This window comes from Anabrus simplex, chromosome 7 (assembly GCF_040414725.1).
Source record: "Anabrus simplex isolate iqAnaSimp1 chromosome 7, ASM4041472v1, whole genome shotgun sequence".
In the NCBI taxonomy this organism is placed as follows: Eukaryota; Metazoa; Arthropoda; class Insecta; order Orthoptera; family Tettigoniidae; genus Anabrus; species Anabrus simplex.
The window spans coordinates 118651650-118675059 of NC_090271.1; the positions used below are offsets into that span (position 1 = coordinate 118651650).

Consider the following 23410-nt stretch of genomic DNA (forward strand, 5'->3'; position numbering starts at 1 on the left):
TCCTCCACCTCTCCAGTGATTCCCTGAGATCTATTATGAGTTCGCCTGAATTACTCAAAACACTGTTCATTTCCTTTTTCCCTCCCTTCCTAAGATTCTTTATTACTGTCCAGAAAGGTTTCCCTGCTGCTTGACCTAGCCTTTCCAGGTTATTACCAAAATCTTCCCATGACTTCTTTTTGGATTCAACAACTATTTGTTTCGCTCTGTTCTACGTACAAATCCCTGCCTGCCTCGGCCCTTGTTTGGAGCCATTTCTGATAAGCCTTCTTTTTACGCTTACAGGCTGCTCTCACTTCATCATTCCACCAAGATGTTCGCCTTTTCCCATCTTTACACACAGTTGTTCCTAGGCATTCCCTTGCTGTTTCTACTACAGCATCCCTGTATGCCACCCATTCACTTTCTATATCCTGAACCTGCTTACTGTCTACTGTTCGAAACTTCTCACTAATCATATCCATGTACTTCTGTCTAATTTCCTCGTCCTGGAGGTTTTCTACCCTTATTCGTTTGCAGACAGATTTCACTTTCTCTACCCTAGGCCTAGAGATACTTGGTTCACTACAGATCAGATAGTGGTCTGTATCATCGAAAAATCCCCGGAATAGTTTATTATGGATCTGGTACCCCTAGCCTCCCATGTGTAGCTGTGAATAGCCTTATGCTTGAAGAATGTATTCGTAACAGCTAAACCCATACTAGCACAGAAGTCCAGCAAATGCTTCCCATTCCCATTAGCTTCCATATCTTCTCCACATTTACCAATCACCCTTTCGTATCCTTCAGTTCTATTCCCAACTCTCGCATTGAAATCGCCCATTAGCACTATTCTATCTTTGCTGTTGACCCTGACCACGATGTCACTCAATGCTTCATAAAACTTGTCAACTTCATCCTCATCTGCACCCTCACATGGTGAATACACGGAGACAATTCTAGTCCTAATTCCTCCAACTGACAAATCTACCCACATCATTCGCTCATGTACGTGCCTAACGGAAACTATGTTGCATGCAATTGTATTCCTGATAAAGAGCCCTACCCCAGACTCTGCCCTTCCCTTTCTAACACCCGTCAAGTACACTTTATAATCTCCTATCTCTTCCTCATTATCTCCCCTTACCCGAATATCACTTACTCCTAGCACATCCAGATGCATCCTCTTTGCTGACTCAGCCAGTTCTACCTTCTTTCTTCCATATGCCCCATTAATATTGATAGCTCCCCATCGAATTCCATTCCGTTCGCCAAGTTGTTTGCAAGGAGTCCCTCGCCTGTCAAATGGGAGTGGGACTCCATTATACTCATAGGTCCGAGGCTTGCTTAAAATGTTCTGAGCTCGGTAAATTCATGAAGCAGGAAGCTACCCTACTTGCACATAGTCCAAGTGAGGATCTCTCCTCGTACGGGTTATGGACCACCGGAGAATTGTATAGTCCTAGCCGCCTGAGCACAAGGAGGACCACGACTCAGAATATGTCTGAGATGCCCACTCCCATTCCATAGCAACTGGTATCCTGACTCTCAGGACCACTTACTAGGCCACTCAGCCGTTGTCTATGGTTCACGAACTAGGATGTGACTACAGTAACCCACAAACATGAACCATAACAGAATACAATCTGATCATATAATTGAGTTAAGTAAATGAAAATAAAGCAGTAGGAATAGATAATATTGTTGTAACCTGTAGCTTTATTGGGATGTAACTCCAGTACGAGAATGTATATCTCTAAACAACAGTAATATTCAAATAACATTAAAAATGTTCATGGCTGTCCAGTATAGGGTGGGTAAATTTCCTTGCTTGGGTTGGGTTGGGTTGGGTTGGGTTGAGTCCTGTGCACTGAAGTAGGTGTTTTGAGTCCATTACTGATCCAATAATTTTGCAGATGGTATGCTTTTCCGTCGGATATATTTTGAATCTAGCTAGATGTGCAGCTAAGTCGTGTCCTGCTCCTAATCTGAAGATCGCCACTGCTTCTTTCGTCAACTTGCTTTTATTTTAGTCCCGTAGATCTGTCTTTTTTTTTTTTTTCCCTCTTCATTGTAGCATGTTGGGTAGTTTCTTCCTTCTATCTTTCAAGGTTTTTATTTGTGATTATCATCTTGATTGAGTTAGCTGCCAGAAGTTTGGTGCTCATGTAGGTATACTAGTGCCTTTTTTGCTAGTTTATCTGCCAGTTTGTTGCCTTCTACTCCTACTCCTTTCTTTAAAGTTTTTAATTTTGTTAGTAGATGTTTAATGTCATAATTCGTGGTGAATGGAGTTTGGTATTTGAGGATACTGCTTGTATGGCAGCTAGTGAATCTGTGAGTAGGACTGTTTTTTCAAATGAATTGACTATATAAATTTTTGTAGGGCAAGATAGATGGCTTCTATTTCTCCATCAAAATTATTATATCCTCCTCCTGGAGCATATTGTGAGAATAATTGGCTGAAACTCCAGCGCCTGCTCCTCTGTCATCTATTTGTGAGCCGTCTGTGAAGACTCTTAACCACTGATTTTCAGGTTATTCTTCGTTTAGCATACTTAGTGCTGATCTTTTCAGCATTACTGGGATACCATCTCTTTTTCTTTTAGATTAGCCGGGAGAGATAGATTGGTTTATATTGAGGTGTAGTCCAATGGGCTTAACTGGTTCAGGGGTGGTTTCAATTTTGGATGGTATACTTTGTGCTTTTAAAATATGTCTACTACCGGGCGAGTTGGCCGTGCGTGTAGAGGCGCGCGGCTGTGAGCTTGCATCCGGGAGATCGTAGGTTCGAATCCCACTATCGGCAGCCCTGAAAATGGTTTTCCGTGGTTTCCCATTTTCACACCAGGCAAATGCTGGGGCTGTACCTTAATTAAGGCCATGGCCGCTTCCTTCCAACTCCTAGGCCTTTCCTATCCCATCGTCGCCATAAGACCTATCTGTGTCGGTGCGACGTAAAGCCCATAGCGAAGGGGAAATATTTCTACTAGCGGTTATAGGTGTTCCTTGGGTTTTTAGTCATTCATTGTGTCTTGTTCTGGGCATCCATCCGTTTGCTTTTTGGGATGCGTCAATTTTAACTATGTTGATTACAGCTTGTTTTTGTATTTCTCTGTGTATTGGTTTGTTATTTGTATATAGCTGTGATTAGTGTTGTTTTAACTGCTCCTGATATTAATCTTAAGGCATTTGATTGTATTATTTCCGGTTGTTCTAGGCATGTTTTATTTCCTGTGACTATTACCTCACTTCCATATTTAATTATAGTTTTCACGTATGTGTTTTAGGTGATGTTTAGTGTGTCTTTTGTACATCCTCGTTTAGTTCATCAGGTTAATCCATTTATCCCCTTTTTCAGATGTTTTCCTTACTCATTTTTTCCAATTTAATTTGTTGTCTAGTGTCACACCCAGATATTAGTGCTGTTCTCTTTTCTAGATGGTTGTCTTCCAGTTTGAGTTTGAACTCCGTATTTTTATGTTTAAGTGTGAAGAACTGATACACAGTTTGTGTCTTGGTGACAAGTGATATTGTTCTCAGTCGTCCATGAAATAAATCCATCCAAGGCTGCATTCATGGTTTGTTCTAGCCTTTCTTTCTGTTCGTTGCTTTTGTTACTGGCTGACATCCAGATAATGACGTCATAAGCGAACATGCTGACCTTAGTACTGTTGACTTTTTTTAACTTGTTTGATAGGTCATTGATATAAATGTTGAAGAGTGTGGTGCTAGATGTTGCTCCTTGTGGTAAACCTATTTCAAACTGTTTGTAACATGATTCCATGTCTTCCCATCCTGTTTTTTATCCATCTCTGATTTATGAATCTTTCAAACCAATATTTTGGCTCAAATGATTAAAGGTAATGTTGAGTCATTAAAGGAATCATTGCTGAATATTATCAATGATTCATTCGCATTAGGTTACTTTCCAAAACAGCTTAAAACAACAACAGTAAAAACCCTTCACTAGTCTGGAAATAATTATGATGTTAGAAATAACAACAACAATATTTAAAAAATTTATCAACTTGTAGAAAAAAATGACCTTCGCCCAGACAGTTGAGATTCATTAAGAATCTTGGAACGACTGATGCCATATCCACCTTAATCAAGAGAATATGTGAAAATATTGATTCTTCTCTGCTCTTATAGAGATATTTCTTGACCTTGAAAAGGCTTTTTATCACACCGCTTGCTACTCCAGAAATTGAGAAAATACAGCATTAGGGGTATGGTGTTGAATTCTCTTGAGAGTTAGTTGAGAGATCGAGTACAGTATGTCAAACTTAATCAATCTCTAAGTGCACCGATGAAGACAATAAAGGGTGTCACACAGGGCACAGTATTAGGTCCATTATTATTTACTCCATCTATTAATTATCTAGAGAAAACTGTAACTAACTATGAACATATGCACATTGTAACATATGCAGATGCTATAGTCATTTATGTTGAAGGAAAGAAGTTGAATCTACTCAGACAGGGAGCAAAAGCATACCACAAAAAATAAATTTCGTACTTAATCCGTATTGTCAACCTCAACAAGCTAAAAGGTCTTAATAATTGAATAACTCCACCTTTACAATACTGTACAGTATTATCCTTTTTATTCTATTTTAAAAAGGGACATGACACGTCTCTTCCTTGTGAGGTATCTTCAGACTAAAAATAAAACAGTAAGAAACACATGATATTCTTGGTCATGCTAAAAACAATGACTTATCCTTAAATTGTTTAAGAGTCGAAATAACTCCTCAGTCTCTCATATGTCAACCCAGTTTTTTTTTAAAAGAAGTTCATGTTGTTAAAATGTTTTGTGTCATAGGAACAAATTACAATACTAGATGATAAAAGTTCCATTGAGTTTTGATTCTCAAGATAAAAAATCAGTGTGAAGATCAGTGTTCTTAAAGTGGAAATAATATCTTGAATTAGGTTAATGGTCATCTCAAGTTTATGGATGCTTGAGTGCGTATGTATCTGGTTGAACAGGGTTTGTTTTCCCTAGTTGGAATTTCCCAATATGCTGGTTGTGTAGCCGGACAAATTGGGTGGTCCACATATTGGGTAAAGTGAACCCATTCGGTGGGCGCTGCGGCGAGATCCGCGGCTACAATTCGCTTCCTCAGCGGAGAACACGGATATATCCGCCATTTAAATTATTTTTTCTCAGATGTCTGCCTGCAGAGGTTCATTTCTTTTTTCAGCGGCATATTCTGGATGAGTCTGCCCTCTGATCTGAATTTTTTCAAGTATGTTCTTCCATTACCAATGTGTCATCCACGAGTTGTATCATAAAGTACGCAACTTACGTCCGGGCAAAAACGACCAATAGCCCAATAGCCTCACACTGAAACTTTAGCTTATCACCTAATCATCCCTTGGATGCAGTAATGTTGCTGTAGGAGGGATTTCTAGAGATTATGATACTGAACAAACCTCTTTGATGACCTGATTTATTATCCCCAGTCTTATGTTCTTCCTTCACGACTGGAGTGTGTGTTTACCGCGAGTTATAAAACATTTATTATCGTATGCATCCATAATACAGGCACAATTCATTATTTCTGTCCACACTGCAGAGACCAGGGTTCTATTCAATCCTTATTCTTAATTTTTTTTGCTAAAATGTCTAAAAGGAATTACCGGCCCCCACCGTTAGAGGAAGATAATTTACTAGTGGGGAGAGTAGTGATCATAGTGAAGTAAGTTCTGCCGAAGAGGAATTCGTGACAGGAACTTACCTGGAATAAGTACTGCATGCTTGAATGTAGAGGGTTCGGGCCCAGCTGATGCGAATGTTCAGCAGTTGCAAAAAAGAGAACACGTGTTCGATTCCAGTTCAAGTAGCGATCATGACAGTGATGACAATAATACTGATTACAATCCCACCAGTGCTAGTTCTTCTTCAGCTTATACTGAAAATGGACAAAGAAGGTCCCGCATTGATCCAGAATTCCATTGTCATGTAAAGGAAGAGTTTTTAGGGAAAACAAAAACGAGCAAAAATATTTTAATTATTTTTATGACGAGATATGCTAGAACGTAGCTGAACAGACAAATGATGCCCAGCAAGAAATCGCACGTAAAACCCAGTTTGGTAAGATGAAACGAAGGAGTCGAAATCAAGACTGGGTCCGAACAAATAAGGACGAAATAAAGGTTCTAATGGCAATACTGTTGCCACAGGTGATGGTACAGAAACCTAAATTAGGACATTATATTTCTCGCAATAAATTGTTCACTATGCGTATTTTCTATGAGCTGATAACACAGAAGAGATTTTTTCTTGCCAGGCTGAGTGGCCCAGACGGTTGAGGTACTGGCCGGCCTTCTGACCCCAACTTGGCAAGTTCGATTCTGGCTCAGACCGGTGGTATTTGAAGGTGCTCAAATATGTCAGCCTCTTGTCAAGTAGATTTACTGGCATTGATATTTAGAAATTTCATGATCCATATTGAAGTGGGATTACAATAATTGAAATTATTAGGGGTCCTATTCAATACAAAGACATTTATTAATGTGAATTGATCACATGTGGTTCACATGAGGTGCTAGTTTCGGCACTTTACTCGTGCCATCATCAGCCAACGAGTGAAATCAGACAAGCACAAACAACTTTAAAACAATTTAAAACACACTGTAACACTTGAATATTAAATAAAATATGGTACATGATAATCCTGATAATCCTTTTCAAAATGATGACAACTCCGTTGTTTTATACACATGGTGGTTAGTCCAGCTTGTATATGTTTTTAGTTCTTTAATCTTGTTGAAAATACGCTGCAGAGTTTTAATGTCATGTGAAGTTGACACTTTGTTTGATCTGTGGTTTGGTTCCGAAAGAATAAACGTTCATGTGATGGACTTGGTTAGAACCAAAAAATTAATTCTCACTTCAGTATGGGGTTTTGGAACCTGGAGAAGAAATTAAAAGCCGAATGAGGCAAAAGATAGGAAGGAAAGAATAAAAAGAAATGTCTAGAAATGACAAGAAGCGAACTTGCCTTGAGCAGCCTGTTTGATCGGTAGACGGAGCTGGATGGATGAGATCTAAGGTTAAGGGCTGTGGCGAAGGGGAGGAAAAGGGAGGGGTAGAGGCGGAGCAACTGTCAGGGGGCTAGAGTGGAGCGGAAGGATGTGATAGTGGGGGTAAATGATGAGGATATATATTACATATGGCTTGAAAGTTCGAGTTGTTTTTTGGCGGTCTCATATTTTATAACCATTTAATTAAGAGATCAAAAAGAATATTAGATCTCTCAGAAATTTCATTCAAATTCGACAGAGTTCATGACTGGCCTTTTGCTTGTTATTTGAAGTATCTCAAAGTCATGTTCAATGTCAGTGAACTTATGATTAGAGTCGTGAATGTGTTGGCCTATAGCAGAAAACTTATTATATCTTACTGTGTTGACGTGCTCTGAATATCTGGTTGTGAAGCTGCATCCTGTTTGTCCCACATAAGAGGCACTGCAATCATTACACTTGAATCTATAGATTCCGGATTTAGAAAATCTGTTAGAGGTATTGACATGCTGAATTGTGTAAAATTTCTGTAGTCCTGTTATTAGTTCTGAAGAAAATGTTTACGTTATGTTTTTGAAAGAGATTGGTGATTTGATGGTCATCGTTATTGAATGTAAAAGTAGATGAAATGGTAGTTTAAGGTTTTTTTGGGGGAGTGTGGTCTTTAGTTGGTGTCTGAATGTATTGATTATCTGTTCTACAAATAATCTGTTGTAACCATTGAATTTGAGTTCATTATTGAGGTCTTTCTTAGTCATACGTATCGTGAATGCACAATGAACCATGCTATTATACGCTGCACATTTGTGTGTTTGGTGTGTGTGTAATCTTGACGAATAGTATTGGCAGTTTGTATCTGTTTTCTGAAGATTCTATATGATAGAGCAAAAGGGTTTCTGAGAATAGTTAAATCTAGGAAATTAATTACTTTATTATTTTTGGACTCAAGCTTAAATTTGATGTGGGGGTCGATGTTGTTTACCTCCTGCAGGATAGAGGTCACATTCTTGATTTTTTCATTCATTATAACAAATGTGTCGTCAATGTATCTGGCCCAAATAAGGATATTTGGAAAAGTGTTGTTATTTATTTTTGTATATTCCAAAAAGTCTAAATAAATGTCTGCTAGAATTCCCGAAGCGGGTGATCCCATGTCCAGTCCATTTTGTTGATAGATGGTTTTATCAAATATAAAGATATTATTGTTAATGACCAGTTTCAGAAGAGAAACGAAATCTTGTATTTCTAATTTGCTGAGTGAACTCTGTTTAAGTTATTTTCAATAATGGAGGAGAGTTTATGTGTAGGTATGCTTGGATACATATTTACTATGTCGAAAGAATGAAGAGTATGGTTGAGTTGTACATTAAATGGCTTTAAAAAATTCTTTGATTTTAGATACATAATTAGTTTTATCCATGTTAACTGTAGTATTTCCTTCATCCGCTTTTGTGATTATTAGACCATTATTTTTAATTTTCTTTTTGAATTCTGCGATTTGTTTATGTTCAGAGGTAATGTTGTTGTTTGAGTCATCAGTCCATAGACTGGTTTGATGCAGCTCTCCATGCCACCGTATCCTGTGCTAACCTTTTCATTTCTACGTAAGTGTTGCATCCTACATCTGCTCTAATCTGCTTGTCATATTCAAACCTTGGTCTACCCCTACTGTTTTTACCACCTACACTTTCTTCAAAAACCAACTGAACAATTCCTGGGTGTCTTAAGATGTGTCCTATCATTCTATCCTTCTTGTCAAATTTAGCCAAATCGATCTCCTCTCACCAATTCGATTATCTCTTCTTTCGTGATTCGATCTATCCATCTCACCTTCAGCATTCTTCCGTAACACCACATTTCAAAAGCTTCTATTCTCTTTCTTTCTGAGCTAGTTATAGTCCATGTTTCACTTCCATACCTTGCCACGCTCCTCACGAAAATCTTCAAAAACATCTTTCTAATTCCGATATCAATGTTTGAAGTGAGCAAATTTCTTTTCTTAAGAAAGCTCTTCCTTGCTTGTGCTAGTCTGCATTTTATGTCCTCCTTACTTCTGCCATCGTTAGTTATTTTACTACCCAGGTAACAATATTCATCTACTTCCTTTTAGTGATGGGACATTCGATTCATTTTACTGAATCGATTCATTTGATTCCGTTCACGTTACTGAATCGATACAGTGATCCGATTCACGGCTCATTGGTCACCGCTCCTACTGCATCTGTGTAGTATGTGCTGGTAAGACAGCAGCAACAGCATTCAGTGCTCGTAGCTGCCATCTGGTCTTCATACTATGAACTCCTTTCTTAGAAAAAATGCTAGTTACTCTAATACATCGAAGGTTTCCGGCGACGCAGGGTGGTAAAGGATAGGATTAAGAAGGTAGCAGCCATGACCTGAATTAAGGTACAGTCCCAGCATTTCCTGGTGTGAAAATGGGGAAACTACGGAAAAACCATCTTAACGGCTGCCGACGGTGGGATTCGAACCCACCATCCCCCGAATGCAAGCGCATAGCCACGTGATATTAACTGCACGACAACTCGCTCAATCATTTTTTTTAAAAAGTACTTTTCTATCAGCTGAGGATTTTTTTAATAGTCATATTTTGTATAGGCTACCCGAGAAGTACCGTAGCCCGCTGGTTTTCTGATTCAACATACTGTTATTGCATCTGTCCACATATGATTGAAGTCTTGTGCAATGATGTGACATATGAACTGAGAGAATACTGAGCCGTTCTTCCCAATATAAAACAGGTACTTTTGAGTGGTCATGAGCATGACTCATTGTCATAGGGCAGGCTACAGTCAAGTTTAATTGTCAAATGTCAACTAAGTTATAATACTAAGATTCATTAAACTAATAAATAGTATAACCTAATAGCCTACCTACTTACTAGCTACTTCAGAATTATGTTGTGACTACCTTTTTAACACTGCAAATAAATCCATCTATTATTTAAACCTCCCTGTAAGAAGAGGACAGTGAATACAAATGGGTATTATTTTCAAATGAGCTGAGCTCGAGAGTCCATTATAGCATACGATTCTTTCAGTGTAGCATGGCTCACTGTATGTCTCGCTGCAGTGAGCCGATAAGGAGCCGTGTGTATCTTGTGTCTAACTGAGCCGCACTCGTTCACGATTCTTTCGATGTGCCATGGCTCACTGTATGTCTCGCTGCAGCGGAAGCTCGGCTCTCCGCGTGTCCAGTGAGCCGATAAGGAGCCGTGTGTATCATGTGTCTCACTGAGCCGCGCTCGTTCACGATTCTTTCAATGTGCCATGATTCACTGTCTCGCTGCAGTGGAAGCTCGGCTCTCCGCGTGTCCAGTGAGCCAATAAGGAGTCGTGTGTATCATGTGTCTCACTGAGCCGCGCTCGTTCACGATTCTTTCGATGTGCCATGATTCACTGTCTCGCTGCAGCGGAAGCTCGGCTCCCCGTCAACGTCCAGTGAGTGCGCCACTCAGCACTGTCCGCTGGGAGTAAGCTGAATCGTGTGCCGTGAGCTCGCCATTCCTGTGAATCGATTCACTCGGACACTTCAATGAATCGATACACTGCTTCGAATCATACATTCAGTAGCCAACACTACTTCCTTTAAGACTTCATTTCGTAATCTAATATTTCCTGCATCACCTGCCTTCGTTCGACTGCACTCCATTACTTTTGTTTTGGACTTATTTATTTTCATCTTGTACTCCTTACCCAAGACTTCATCCATACCATTCAGCAACTTCTCGAGATCTTCTGCAGTCTCAGATAAAATAACGATATCATCGGCAAATCTCAAGGTTTTGATTTCCTCTCCTTGGACTGTGATTCCCTTTCCAAATTCCTCTTTGATTTCTTTTACTGCCTGTTCTATGTAAACATTGAAAAGGACAGGGGACAAACTGCAGCCTTGCCTCACTCCTTTCTGGATTGCTGCTTCTTTTTCAAAGCCCTCGATTCTTATCACTGCAGACTGATTTTTATACAGATTGTAGATAATTCTCTGTTCTTGGTATCTGATCCCTATCATCTTCAGAATCATAAATAGATTGGTCCAATCAGCATTATCGAATGCCTTTTCTAGATCTACGAATGCCATGTACGTGGGCTTGTCCTTCTTGATTCGATCCTCTAAGATCAGACGTAAAGTCAGGATTGCTTCACGTGTTCCTACATTTCTTCTGAAGCCAAATTGATCTTCTCCCAACTCAGCTTCAGCTTGTTTTTCCATTCTTTTGTAAATAATACGTATTAAAATTTTGCAGGCATGAGATACTAAACTAATGGTGCGGTAGTTTTCACACCTGTCAGCACCGGCTTTCTTGGGAATAGGTATAACAACATTCTGCCGAAAATCGGAAGGGACTTCTCCTGTCTCATACATCTTGCACACTAAATGAAATAACCTTGCCATGCTGGTTTCTCCTAAGGCAGTCAGTAATTCAGAGGGAATGTCATCAATTCCAGGTGCCTTGTTCCTGTTGAGGTCACTCACAGCTCTGTCAAACTCTGACCTCAAAATTGGGTCTCCCATTTCATCAGCATCAACAGCCTCTTCATGTTCCAGAACCAAATTATCTACATCTTTACCTTGATACAACTGTTGGATATGCTCCTGCCAACTTTCTGCTTTGTCTTCCTTCCCTAGAAGTGGCTTTCCATCTGAGCTCTTAATATTCATACACCTAGATTTCCTTTCTCCAAAGGTTTCCTTGATTTACCTGTATGCAGCATCTACGTTTCCCAGGACCATACAACCTTCGACATCCTTGCACTTCTCCTTCAGCCATTCTTCCTTAGCTACCTTGCACTTTCTATCCACTTGATTCTTTAATCGCCTGTATTCTTTTCTGCCCTCTTCATTTCTAGCATTCTTGTATTTTCGTCGTTCAACAATCAGGTCTAGTATCTCCTGAGTTATCCACCGATTCTTAGTTGATCTTTTCTTCCTTCCTAACATTTCTTCAGCCGCCCTACTGACTTCATTTTTCATGACTCTCCACTCTTCCTCTATAGTGTTTCCTTCAGCCTTTTCATTTAGTCCTTGTGCAACATGTTCCTTGAAACAATCCCTCACACTCTTTTCTTTCAACTTGTCTAGATCCCATCTTTTTGCATTCTTTCCTTTCTTCAATTTCTTAAACTTCAGATGGCATTTCATGACCAACATGTTGTGGTCAGAGTCCACGTCTGCTCCTGGGAAAGTTTTGCAATCCAACACCTGGTTTCTGAATCTCTGCCTAATCATAATGAAGTCTATTTGATACCTTCCAGTGTCTCCAGGTCTCGTCCACGTATACAGCCGTCGTTTTTGGTGTTTGAACCAAGTATTGGCAAGGACTAAATTATGATCAGTGCAGAATTCAACCAGCCGACTTCCTCTTTCGTTCCTTTGTCCCAATCCAAATTCTCCTACTGTACTACCTTCTCTTCCTTGGCCTACCACTGCATTCCAGTCTCCCATCACAATTAGATTCTCGTCACCTTTTACATGTTGTATTAAATCTTCTATCTCCTCATATATTCTTTCGATTTCTTCATCATCCGCTGAACTAGTAGGCATATAGACCTGCACTATTGTGGTGGGCATTGGTTTGGTGTCTATTTCACTATGCTGGTTGTAGTAGCTTACCCGCTGCCCTATTTTCTTATTCATTATTAAACCAACTCCTGCATTTCCCCTGTTTGATTTTGTGTTGATAATTCGGTAGTCGCCTGACCAAAAATCTTGTTCTTCCTGCCAACGTACTTCACTTATACCAACTACATCTAACTTTAGCCTATCCATCTCCCTTTTCAGATTCTCTAACCTACCACAACGATTCAAACTTCTAACATTCCACGCTCCGACTCGCAGAATGTCAGTATCCATCTTCCTGATGATCGCCCCCTCTCGTGTAGTCCCCACCCGGAGATCCGAATGGGGGACTAGTTTACCTCGGGAATATTTTACTCGGGAGGAAGCCATCATCAGTACATCATTCATATAGAGAGAGCTGCATGTCCTCGGGAGTTAGTTACGGCTGTAGTTTCCCGTTGTTTTCAGCCGTGTAGCAGTATCAACACAGCTAAGCTATGTTGAGTATTATTACAAGGCCGTATCAGTCACTTTTCTAGACTGCCGCCCTTGGAACTACCGATATGGTTGCACCTGCGGCTTGGCTATCTGCATCATTGGGACACACAAGCCTCCCCACCGCGGCAAGGTCACATGGTTCGCACAGGAGGTAGAACTATTATATTAGAATTGATTTGGGGGTGGTCTTTTATTTACATTATTAGAATAAACATCTCATTCAATTTTCTTTTTACTTCAAATCTAATTTCGTCCTGATATTCTAGCGGAATTTTATTGATTGTGGCTTCCGACTCAATAATCAAGTTAGTAGCTGTGTTTATTTTATTCATATTGGGCCAATTATGCTTTGGGCCTTCCGCTAAGATGGTAGTTCCTTCCTTGGTTAAAATTGTTAGATTGACTGCAGGAGGGTGGAAATTCTTGATTAAGTTTCTTTGCAAACTGCTTTGGACTGATTTTTTTGATGCATTTTTAATTCATTTAATTTCTTCTCTAAAGAGAGCTGTTTTTGTGAGAGTATGTCAAAAAGTTTATTATTAATCTGGTTTAGAAATAATTTCCATTGGATGCTAGGAAGCAGATTGGCTGCTTCATGGTTAGTCTCGTAAAGTTTATTATTTAAAAACGATTGTTTCTTGTATAAAAAGCAAAGTTCGTTTTTCAACCAAATTTTGTTCGTTTTTGTTGGGTTCCGACAGAATTTGGTGTGGAACGATGTTTTTTGATGGTTCCTTTCAGAAAGTTAGGTGTTAAATTGTGTATAATGCATTGTTTCACAAAGCTGATATCTTTGCCTAATTTGGCGGCTTTAATTTTTAAATCCATATATTGATAGGCTTTACTCTTTGTCTGGTAGACCGTTTCATTGATATTTAGAAATTTCATGATCCGTATTGATATGGGATTACAATAATTGACATTATTAGGGGTCTTTCTATTCAATACAAAGACATTTATTAATGTGAATTGATCACATGTCGTTCACATGAGGTACTAGATTCACCACTTAACTCGTGCCATCATCAGCCAACGAGTCAAATCAGGCAAACACAAACAACTTTAAAACAATTTAAAACACACTGTAACACCTGCATAGATGAATATTAAATAAAATATGGTACATGATGATATTTGAGTTCATTATTGAGGTCTTTCTTAGTCATAGGTATCGTGAATGCACAATGAACCATGCTATTATACGCTGCACATTTGTGTGTTTGGTGTGTATGGAATCTTGACGAATAGTATTGGCAGTTTGTGTCAGTTTTCTGAAGATTCTATATGATAGAGCAAAAGAGTTTCCGAGAATAGTAAAATCTAGGAAATTAATGACTTTATTATTTTCGGACTCAAGCGTAAATTTGATATGGGGCTCGATGTTGTTTAGTTCCTGCAGGGTAGAGGTCGCATTCTTAATTTCTTCATTCATTATAACAAATGTGTCGTCAATGTACCTGGCCCATATTTTATTTAATATTCATCTGTGCAGGTGTCACAGTGTGTTTTAAAGTTGTTTGTGTTTGCCTGATTTGACTTGGCTGATGATGGCATGAGTTAAGTGCCGAAACTACTACTTCATATGAACGACATGTGATCAATTCACATTAATAAATGTATTGAATAGGAGGACCTCTAATAATTTCAATTATTGTAGATTTACTGGCATTCAAAAGAACTCCTGCAGGACTAAATTTTGACACCTCAGTGTTTATGAAAGCAGTAAAAGTAGTTGGTGGGACGTAAAGCCACTAACATTATTATTCATAGTCTTCTCCACAGGAAATATGGGTAGTAACGTGGCATGGGATGCACCAAGTGCCTTACAATAATTGAAGTTTTTACACATTATAATACAAACAATGATGTACAGGTATATACAGAACTCTAGATCACGGGATCTTAATTCTTACGAGAGGAACGATCACGCAATGTTGGATGTTGACAGGAGGAGAGAATGTTGCATAATTTTGTAGATGTCCGGTGGTTGACCCAGTTCTTGCAGACTCTTGTGAATTGTGTGTGGAGTGAGGCCGTTGACTGGTGTCTTTGATGATGTACTTTTTGTACTTGTTTGTAGCTATTATTTGGTCTTGTATAGCAACTGCAAATCCCTCTGTCTCCCCAAATAAGCGCCTACTTTGTAACTACATGCACGACTCATTCTTGTCTATGCTCTGTTGGTTTAGATTGCTGTAGTATTTTCCGTTGAGGGTCTTCTCTCGCCAGACCCTTTCGTTCTCCTGCAGGGATACTTGGTGATTTGTATAAGGGTCAGAGGCATTGTATGGATACAGTACAGCTACCGTCCAATTGCATTACTTAGTGTTATATATAAACTCTTGGAACGAGTACTGATAAATAGGATTGGCCAAACAATACTTTCGGCGATCCCTGTAGAACAAGCTGGCTTTCGACCCAACCGAAGTTGCGCAGATCAAGTTTTGGCACTCACATCACATATTGAAGCAGGCTTTCAGAAGGTGATGAAAACATCTGTGACTTTCATTGATTTATCAGCAGCCTATGATACCGTCTGGCGGCAAGGCCTACTCTACAAGCTGATGATCATTCCATGCCAACAAATTATGAAGCTTATTGATAACATGATTGGTAACAGAGGATTTCAGGTTATTATGGGAAACAAGACCAGTGGCCAGAAATTCCTCCAAAATGGTCTCCCTCAAGGTTCTGTTCTAGCCCCACTGCTCTTTAGCCTTTATATTGCTGATATGCCACAAACTGTCAGCAAAAAGTTTGGATATGCTGATGATTGGGCCATTGTAACTAGGCACACTCACTTCGAACCCATGGAAGAAACTCTAACATCTGATCTGTCTGTGCTTGCAGAGTATTTTCGTAAATGGAGGCTTCGACCTAATGCATCAAAAACAGAGGTGACTTGCTTCCATCTCAACAACAGACAATCCAATAGGACTCTGGAAGTCTACTTTGATGGTACACAACTTACCCACAATAAGGAACCAACATATCTGGGAGTCACGCTAGACAGGACCCTGTCGTTTAAATCACATCTCACAAAAACTGCTGCGAAACTGATAACAAGAAACATCATCATACAAAAGCTTTGTGGAACCACGTGGGGATCATCCGCCACAACTCTGCGGATGTTTGCGTTAAGCTTGGTATATTCTGCGGCGGAGTACTGCACACCAGTATGGTTGAACAGCGCCCATACTAACAAAGTTGATGTCCAACTTAATAGTACTATGCGCTTTATTACAGGAACAATCAGGTCTACTCCCACCATCTGGTTGCCTGTCCTAAGTAACATACCACCCCCTAACCTGCGAAGGAAAGTAGCCTTGATCAGAGAATACAACAAGATCCTAGCAAACCCTGGACTACCAGTATACTCTGACATCTCAGACCTCAAAATCAAACGACTTCGTTCGAGACATCCACCTCTTGCAGCCGAGATCAATCACATCGGGTTCAACATCACCGATTCCTGGAGGGAAGAATGGATGCAAAATGCTCCAGCTACATGCCTGGAAATGCCACGCATTGATAAGACAGTTCCAGGGTTTGATCAACCCCGCAAGGTATGGTCAATGCTCAACCGATTCAGGACGGGACACGGAAGATGTGGGGATTCACTTTTTAAATGGCGAATGCTCTCCTCGCCGCTATGTGACTGTGGTGCACCGCGACAAACTATTAAACACATCAGGGAGGAATGCAGCATTAGAGCATATGGAGGGCCATATGAAGACTTCTTGATGGCAACCCCAAAATGTATTGAGTACATACAAGATCTAGATATTTGTTTGTAGATTGGTTCATTGGTTAATTTTGTTCATTTGTAATAACATATTTGTATGCCATACGCTAAATAATAATAATAGTACAGTGTACTTGTCAGCAAGTAATACAGCTTTATGGAGATGGCTGTTTTCTTGCTTTTTATGGAAGTATCTCCTTAGATTCTTTATCTGATTCAGGAGGATGGCTTGAAGATCCAGTACTCCTCGGCCTCCCAATTTTCGTGGAAGAGTAACCCTTTCCATGCATGAATTTGGACGATGTAATCTATAGGTGGTGAGCAAAGTTCTCATTTTTCTTTGTATGCTGTCTATTTCTGTAGCAGACCATTGCAGTTACTGCACCTCTCACGACCAACTGACCCCGAGTTGCCTCATCCACCCGCTTTTATAGCCAAGCGGGCCTTCGCATGTAGATGATACAGCACGGGCATTAGCCGCGAGAGGCCAGTAAGGGGGGGCCAGAAGGGTATCCTCCGTGCTTTATTATAATCTTTCTACACACAAGTTATAGACATAATGTGCCCAGATCTGGGCAGTGAGTAGTACAAAACTATTCTCTGCAAACAAAGAAATTATTAGTAGTAGTATTATTGTTGTTGTTGTTGTTGTTATTATTATTATTATTATTATTATTATTATTATTATTATTATTATTATTATTATTATTATTATTATTATTAAATTTTCCTCCACGGCATTTTACAAATCTCTGGCAATGAAGTGAATAACAGACAAATTCTTCCCAAAATGTAGAAGATAAAATCCAGTATTTGTCCATCTGTTGGCAAAATTTTCGGAAGCTCATACCCCTGATGGCTAAGTGTCAATTGAAGTGAACCGTACATACAATCAAAGAAAACAATTTCATTTCAGAATGGAATCGTACAAATTATGCGAAGCCGAGACAGTTTATATAACGTGATCTGTTTCCGTGTGTATCATAACAAACAGCTGTCTATAAATACTGTAAATATTACCTGTAGTGTAGAGTAATATAGTCTGTGTGTGCCACTTATGAATTGTAGGTATATAAACTTGATCCCTCAAAAGCGCTAACCAACATAACAGAAAATTTCACGAGTATTACAATGTACAAGAGAACCTCGTTTATCCAGATTAAGTGGGACCGGAACTGATCCAGATCATCGAAAATCCGGTTAATCCAGAGAAAACCTAAAAAACAAGTACAGTACATGTTATATAATGTATTAACATAAGTTGTACAGTAATACCTTTTTTCAATTGTACAAAAAAATATAAAAACACTTTATGTACATTTACGACTCTGTTTTACATTTGTATAGCATTTGCGTGCAGCACGATCATGAAGAAAATTTATAAACAACACTCTGCCAGTGTGGTTTCAGTCAAGGATTCTAAATAGGCCATCAGTTTGACCAGCTGCATTGTTGCCTCTCCATGAGTCATTGTTTCTTCTGATGGGGCGCTGGTTTCATTTTCGAATTCACCATCAGTGAATTAGTAGCATTTTGCATTCGGAAGAGCGTGGGTTCGAATCCCACCTCGGCCATCCTGGGAATGGTTTTCCACGGTTTCCCATTCTCAATTTCTGGTGAACGCCGGGACGGTACCTTTGATAGACCAAGGCTGAATTACTTCCAATTCCTGTCCTTAACTATCCTTGGTGGTAATGATATTTAAGAAGAGTCGACGCCGAAAAAGAAATACTGTACAAGCAAAAATAAATCTTTATTATTTTCGATCCGGATTAATGAGAGCCGGATAAACATGGTTCTTGTGTATTCCATAATAATTTTTTATGTACATGTAAACTTTTTAAAGCAACAATTTACATATCGAGAAATATTTATTTTACAGGCAGAGATTGTTAGTAAACTGCCTAAAATATTCAGGTTAAAGTTACTGTATAAACGAAAACCAGAGCTTTGCTATTAGGAAGAAGCAACCTCGATATCGCAGTGTGAAAGCGCTTAGTAAGTATTGAAAAATTAAAGTAATGGGATTTTTAACAATTAAATACATTATATTCAAGTAAATATTTCTGTTAGGGTCCTTCAGTAGTTCATTTTAGTCTAAGATTGTTTTTAATCAAGTAATTAAATATTTTCTTCAATCAGGGAAAATGCTCCCCACCTGGGAGTGAGCCGATGTGTACCGAGCTCCCCGCTTAAGGGGTTAAAGCTTGGTTAGAAAGTAATTAATTGGATAGTGTTGCCATGAGACATATATAAGTGAATGATTGTGGATAGTCAATCAAACACATATGACAGTGATTCTGCATGTTTGTTGTAACCATAACAAGCGACAAAACAGCTCTACAACCAAAGGTACTCCTTCCACCTCATCAGCATCCACACATTAGCACAGGCTTTAGGATTACCTCTGGCTCAACCTCAAAGATATTACCAACCTACGGTCATTCAAGTATTTCACAGTTTAAAATACAAGGCCAGTATGAAACTGTTAAGAGAGGTTTATTACGCATTGGTTCAGTCTATTTTTAGCTATGGAAAATTGGTATGGGGAAGGACTTACAAAAATGTAGTCAATAAAGCACGGCTTGATCAAGACCTTATATTTACAGATAATGTACCTGAAAGAAAGATTATACCCAAGTGGTCAACTATATGCTGAAGCAAATATATATTTCATATAAAGCAGCTGTATACCCTAGAAATATACAAATAAATTAACAAGAACAAAAACATAATCTGTAACATTAACTATGAATATTCGGCATGCGGTAAGATTTAACACTGTTGTATATTATACAAACTAAAACTTAGTATAACAAAATGCAATTTCTTATACTTCATTCCGAAATTATTTAATGCCCTTACCGATTCTTTACAAATAACTACATTAAGCAAGAAAATCAGTTTGAACCATCTTAAATCCTTTATCATGGTAGTAAAAATGTTATTGAACCATCTTAAATCCTTTATCATGATAGTAAAAATGTTATTGAAGAAACAACTAAATGAAAATACCAAGTTATATTCAGTTTCTGTTCGAAGCTCCTCAATGTGCTGGTATCATACCCATACTCATACTTCAGGCATCGTTGTTAAATATATCTTTTCCTTTATAATTACAATTCTGAATTACCACACACAGGGTTTCACCTTATGTGGTATTACTGATATTGTTACTCAGCTATGTTGAGGTTGGTATGATTCTATTAATAATAATAATAATAATAATAATAATAATAATAATATATTTAATGTTCGTAATAGATTGCTATGAGTTTAATCTTATTACTAATATTGTAATATATGATACGTAAGAGTTAGTAATGAGATTAATTTGTCTTAGTATTAATAATGAATGTTTTTAGAAGAGCTTTGTATACAAGAAACAGAGTCCTGTAAATATGCAAACAACATAATGAGTGAATAAATACTACTACTATTACTACAACTTACCATAAATATAAGGTCTGTCTACATTTCATTCATCATTGCTTTATATTCACAATTTAGTATAATTTCTGAACCTTTTGAAATTCCCGTAACATATTGCTAATGACATGACAGGTGTAACTACACTATAATGAAATACCACTGGTTAAAAATCTTATGGTCTAGAAGTTGTGTGCTGTACCTGAGCTACTGCCCGTACCTATTACTAGCATGGTACAAAGAGTAGCCAGCAATACCCTTATCAGCTGAGAGATCAAACAATGCAGTATGCACAAAAGCAGGAGCAGTATGTTTTTCTTCAGCCTGTTGTTATTTTATGTCATTTCTAGTAATTCATTCTTCTGTATTGTCTGGTTTAGGCAAAAGTTCATGGGATTTCATAGAAAAATACATGCAGTCAAAGAGAGAATATGTTAATTACTTTGTAAATTAAAGTAGACTAGTTTAACTTTCTCTCTACTTTACTTTTTCATTTCTTCAGCCTTGTTTGTCAGAAGGGACTATTTTCCTTTTACAGTTGGATAAGAATGTGTATTGAAATACCTGTGGTGAATTTTATCTTTGCAGATCCAAATACAATGCCAGCACAGGAAATAGGACCTTCTCCAGTGTTCAATCCTAATAATCCTCACAGTCCTCATCTGCCTGTAATGCCTGGAGCTCAGCATGGATTACCTCCACATGGAATACCACCTCATCCTCCAGGCCCCCATTATGGGCCTCCTCTTCCTCATGGTCCTAGTCCCCATGGACCTCCGCTCCCACATGGTCCTGGTCAACAAGGGCCACCTCTTCCCCATGGATCTGGTCCGCAGGGACCTTCTCTCCCCCATGGACCTAGCTTACAAGGTCCACCTCCTCTACCCCAAGGACCTCCCCTTCCACATGGACCTAGCTCCCAAGGGCTACTGCCTCTTCCTCAAGGGCCACCTATTCCTCATGGGCCTGTTGCACAAGGTCCTTCTCCGCTTCCTCATGGGCCAAGTCCACATGGACCACCTCTTCCACTCGGTGCTTCTCCGTTAGGGCCACCCGTTCCACATGGCCCTCCTCACCCCCACGGAACATCTCCACATGGACCTCCCCATCCACACGGGCCTCCACCACACCCCCATCGCGCTTCTCCTCATGCACCATCACTTCCTCATGGACTTCAGCATCCTAACAGAACATCTCCACATGGGCCCCCTCTTTCTCATGGACCCTCTTTACTTGGACCCTGTCCTCCTCATTTGTTGCCATCTCATGGACCACCTTTACCCCACAGACATCCACCTCAGGGCACACCACCACCTCATGGACCTCCTCTTCCCCACGGGATACCACCTCAAGGTCCACCATTGCCCCATGGCATACCACCTCAGGGCCCACCTCTCCCTCATGGAATGCCTCCTCAAGGCCCGCCCCTTCCTCATGGTATTCCTCCTCAAGGACCACCTCTACCTAATGGAATTCCACCTCATGGTCCATCTCATCCTCATGAAGTTCCTCCTTATGCAATGCCTCCTCAAGGTATTTCTCCCCACCATGTCATACCTACACATGGAGCACCTCCTCTGTCTACCCATGGAATTCCACCACATAGTGTTCAAGCACCAATGCCAGGTGGTAATTATGATCCGAATCAGTCAGTGCCGTATGATCCAAATCATAATGCTCCCACCATTCAGCAGCAACATCCACGACCTGGACCTCTTGATCCCAATACACCAGAATCTATCCCACTACCTGTTGGACCGCAACCTCCATTTCAGCAGCCTCCTGCTCAGCAAGTGTATACTCCCCAGCCAGGATCAGCAGAACCACAGACAGTACCTCAACCTCAGTATCATCAAGTTCACCCTGTCCAACATCCCTATATGCAGCCTGTACCATTACCCCCAAAATGGAAATCAGCCAAAGACAGCGAAGGTCGTGTGTATTACTACCACGTTAAAACTCGCATATCTCAGTGGGAACCACCTCAGTGGAATCAGGTGGACCAGCAACCTGAATCAGAAACATCTAGTGAGTCTAGTGAAGATGATGATGATGAGGATGAAGAGGAATCTTCCACCACTGAGGAAGAGGATGAAGCAGAACAGGAAGATAAGGTAATGATTAATTGTACTCGTACAACTCACCTTGTGTTAATACAGTATTATTCTGGAGTATATCTTCATTGATTTTGCAGAGTACATGTGATATATTATGATTGGAACGACCATGAAATGAGAGCACGTTATAAATTTCATTTTTTTTAAAAATTCACGAAAGAAATGAGAGAGTAAATTAGAAAATTAATCTTGTATGGAAGTCAGGCTAAAAATTATTCTTGGGGAAATGCCCAATGCAAGAACAAACACAGGTGCTCTATCACAGTGCACAATTGACTGGAAAGACTATTAATCTTATATTATCCTAGAATACCTGACATAATTTGCTGCTTCATGTATGACCCCATCCTATAGGTTTTTTCTTTTTGTGAACATTTTGACCTCATAAAAAAAAATACACTCAGTTCATAATGATGTGTGCTCAAAATCCCTGCTGCTATGGTTGTCCTTATGTAACATCCGAGTAGTTGAATTTTGTTCTGAAAAGAGGCTCCTTAACATGACAGCAGAGGTGCCAACTTTCACAGATTGTCCGTAATTATTATGGATTTCACCTCACGATTTCGGCATTTAAGGGCAAACTCTTGCATAATGAGAGAAAGTTAAAGTTTTACATTTAAATTTAAGTGAAGTTAAAACCAAATATGTAAGAAAGAACAGTGTACCCTGAGACCCAGGTTCCCAGGTGGGGACCACAGTACGAGCACGTCCGCTCACTAAGGTGATCAGATGATAAAAACGTGGACACTCCGCAGCTCCCACCGATGGAGTGGGGACGTTCCAGAAACAGGAAATGGTGCATTTGCAAAAGGAAACCAATCAAAATGCAGAATTCACCTTTGTATCTAACATCCATCGACATTATCACAAAAAAATTTCTGCAGTAAAAAAGAAACGAAGGATAAATGTCCAATCCTTCCAAGCATTTCTGCTAAACCCTCCTTGTTTCAGTGCTTGTGAGATGGCAACGATACTTATTCGATTATCACTTCCTTTTGCTACTCCTAAATGTTGTGAAATTCATTATGAA

General features: G+C 39.5%; 1 protein-coding gene across 5 annotated transcripts in view; it reads left to right on the forward strand.

Moving 5' to 3' along the window:
* The window catches only part of Set2 (SET domain containing 2), a 426901-nt gene that overhangs the window by 368998 nt on the left and 34493 nt on the right, over positions 1 to 23410 (forward strand). For all 5 annotated transcript variants that reach the window (XM_067151274.2, XM_067151278.2, XM_067151276.2 and 2 more), the window contains one exon: positions 20852 to 22377. In XM_067151274.2, coding sequence (XP_067007375.2) covers positions 20852 to 22377 — 1526 coding nt within the window. The remainder of the gene's footprint in view (positions 1 to 20851; positions 22378 to 23410) is intronic.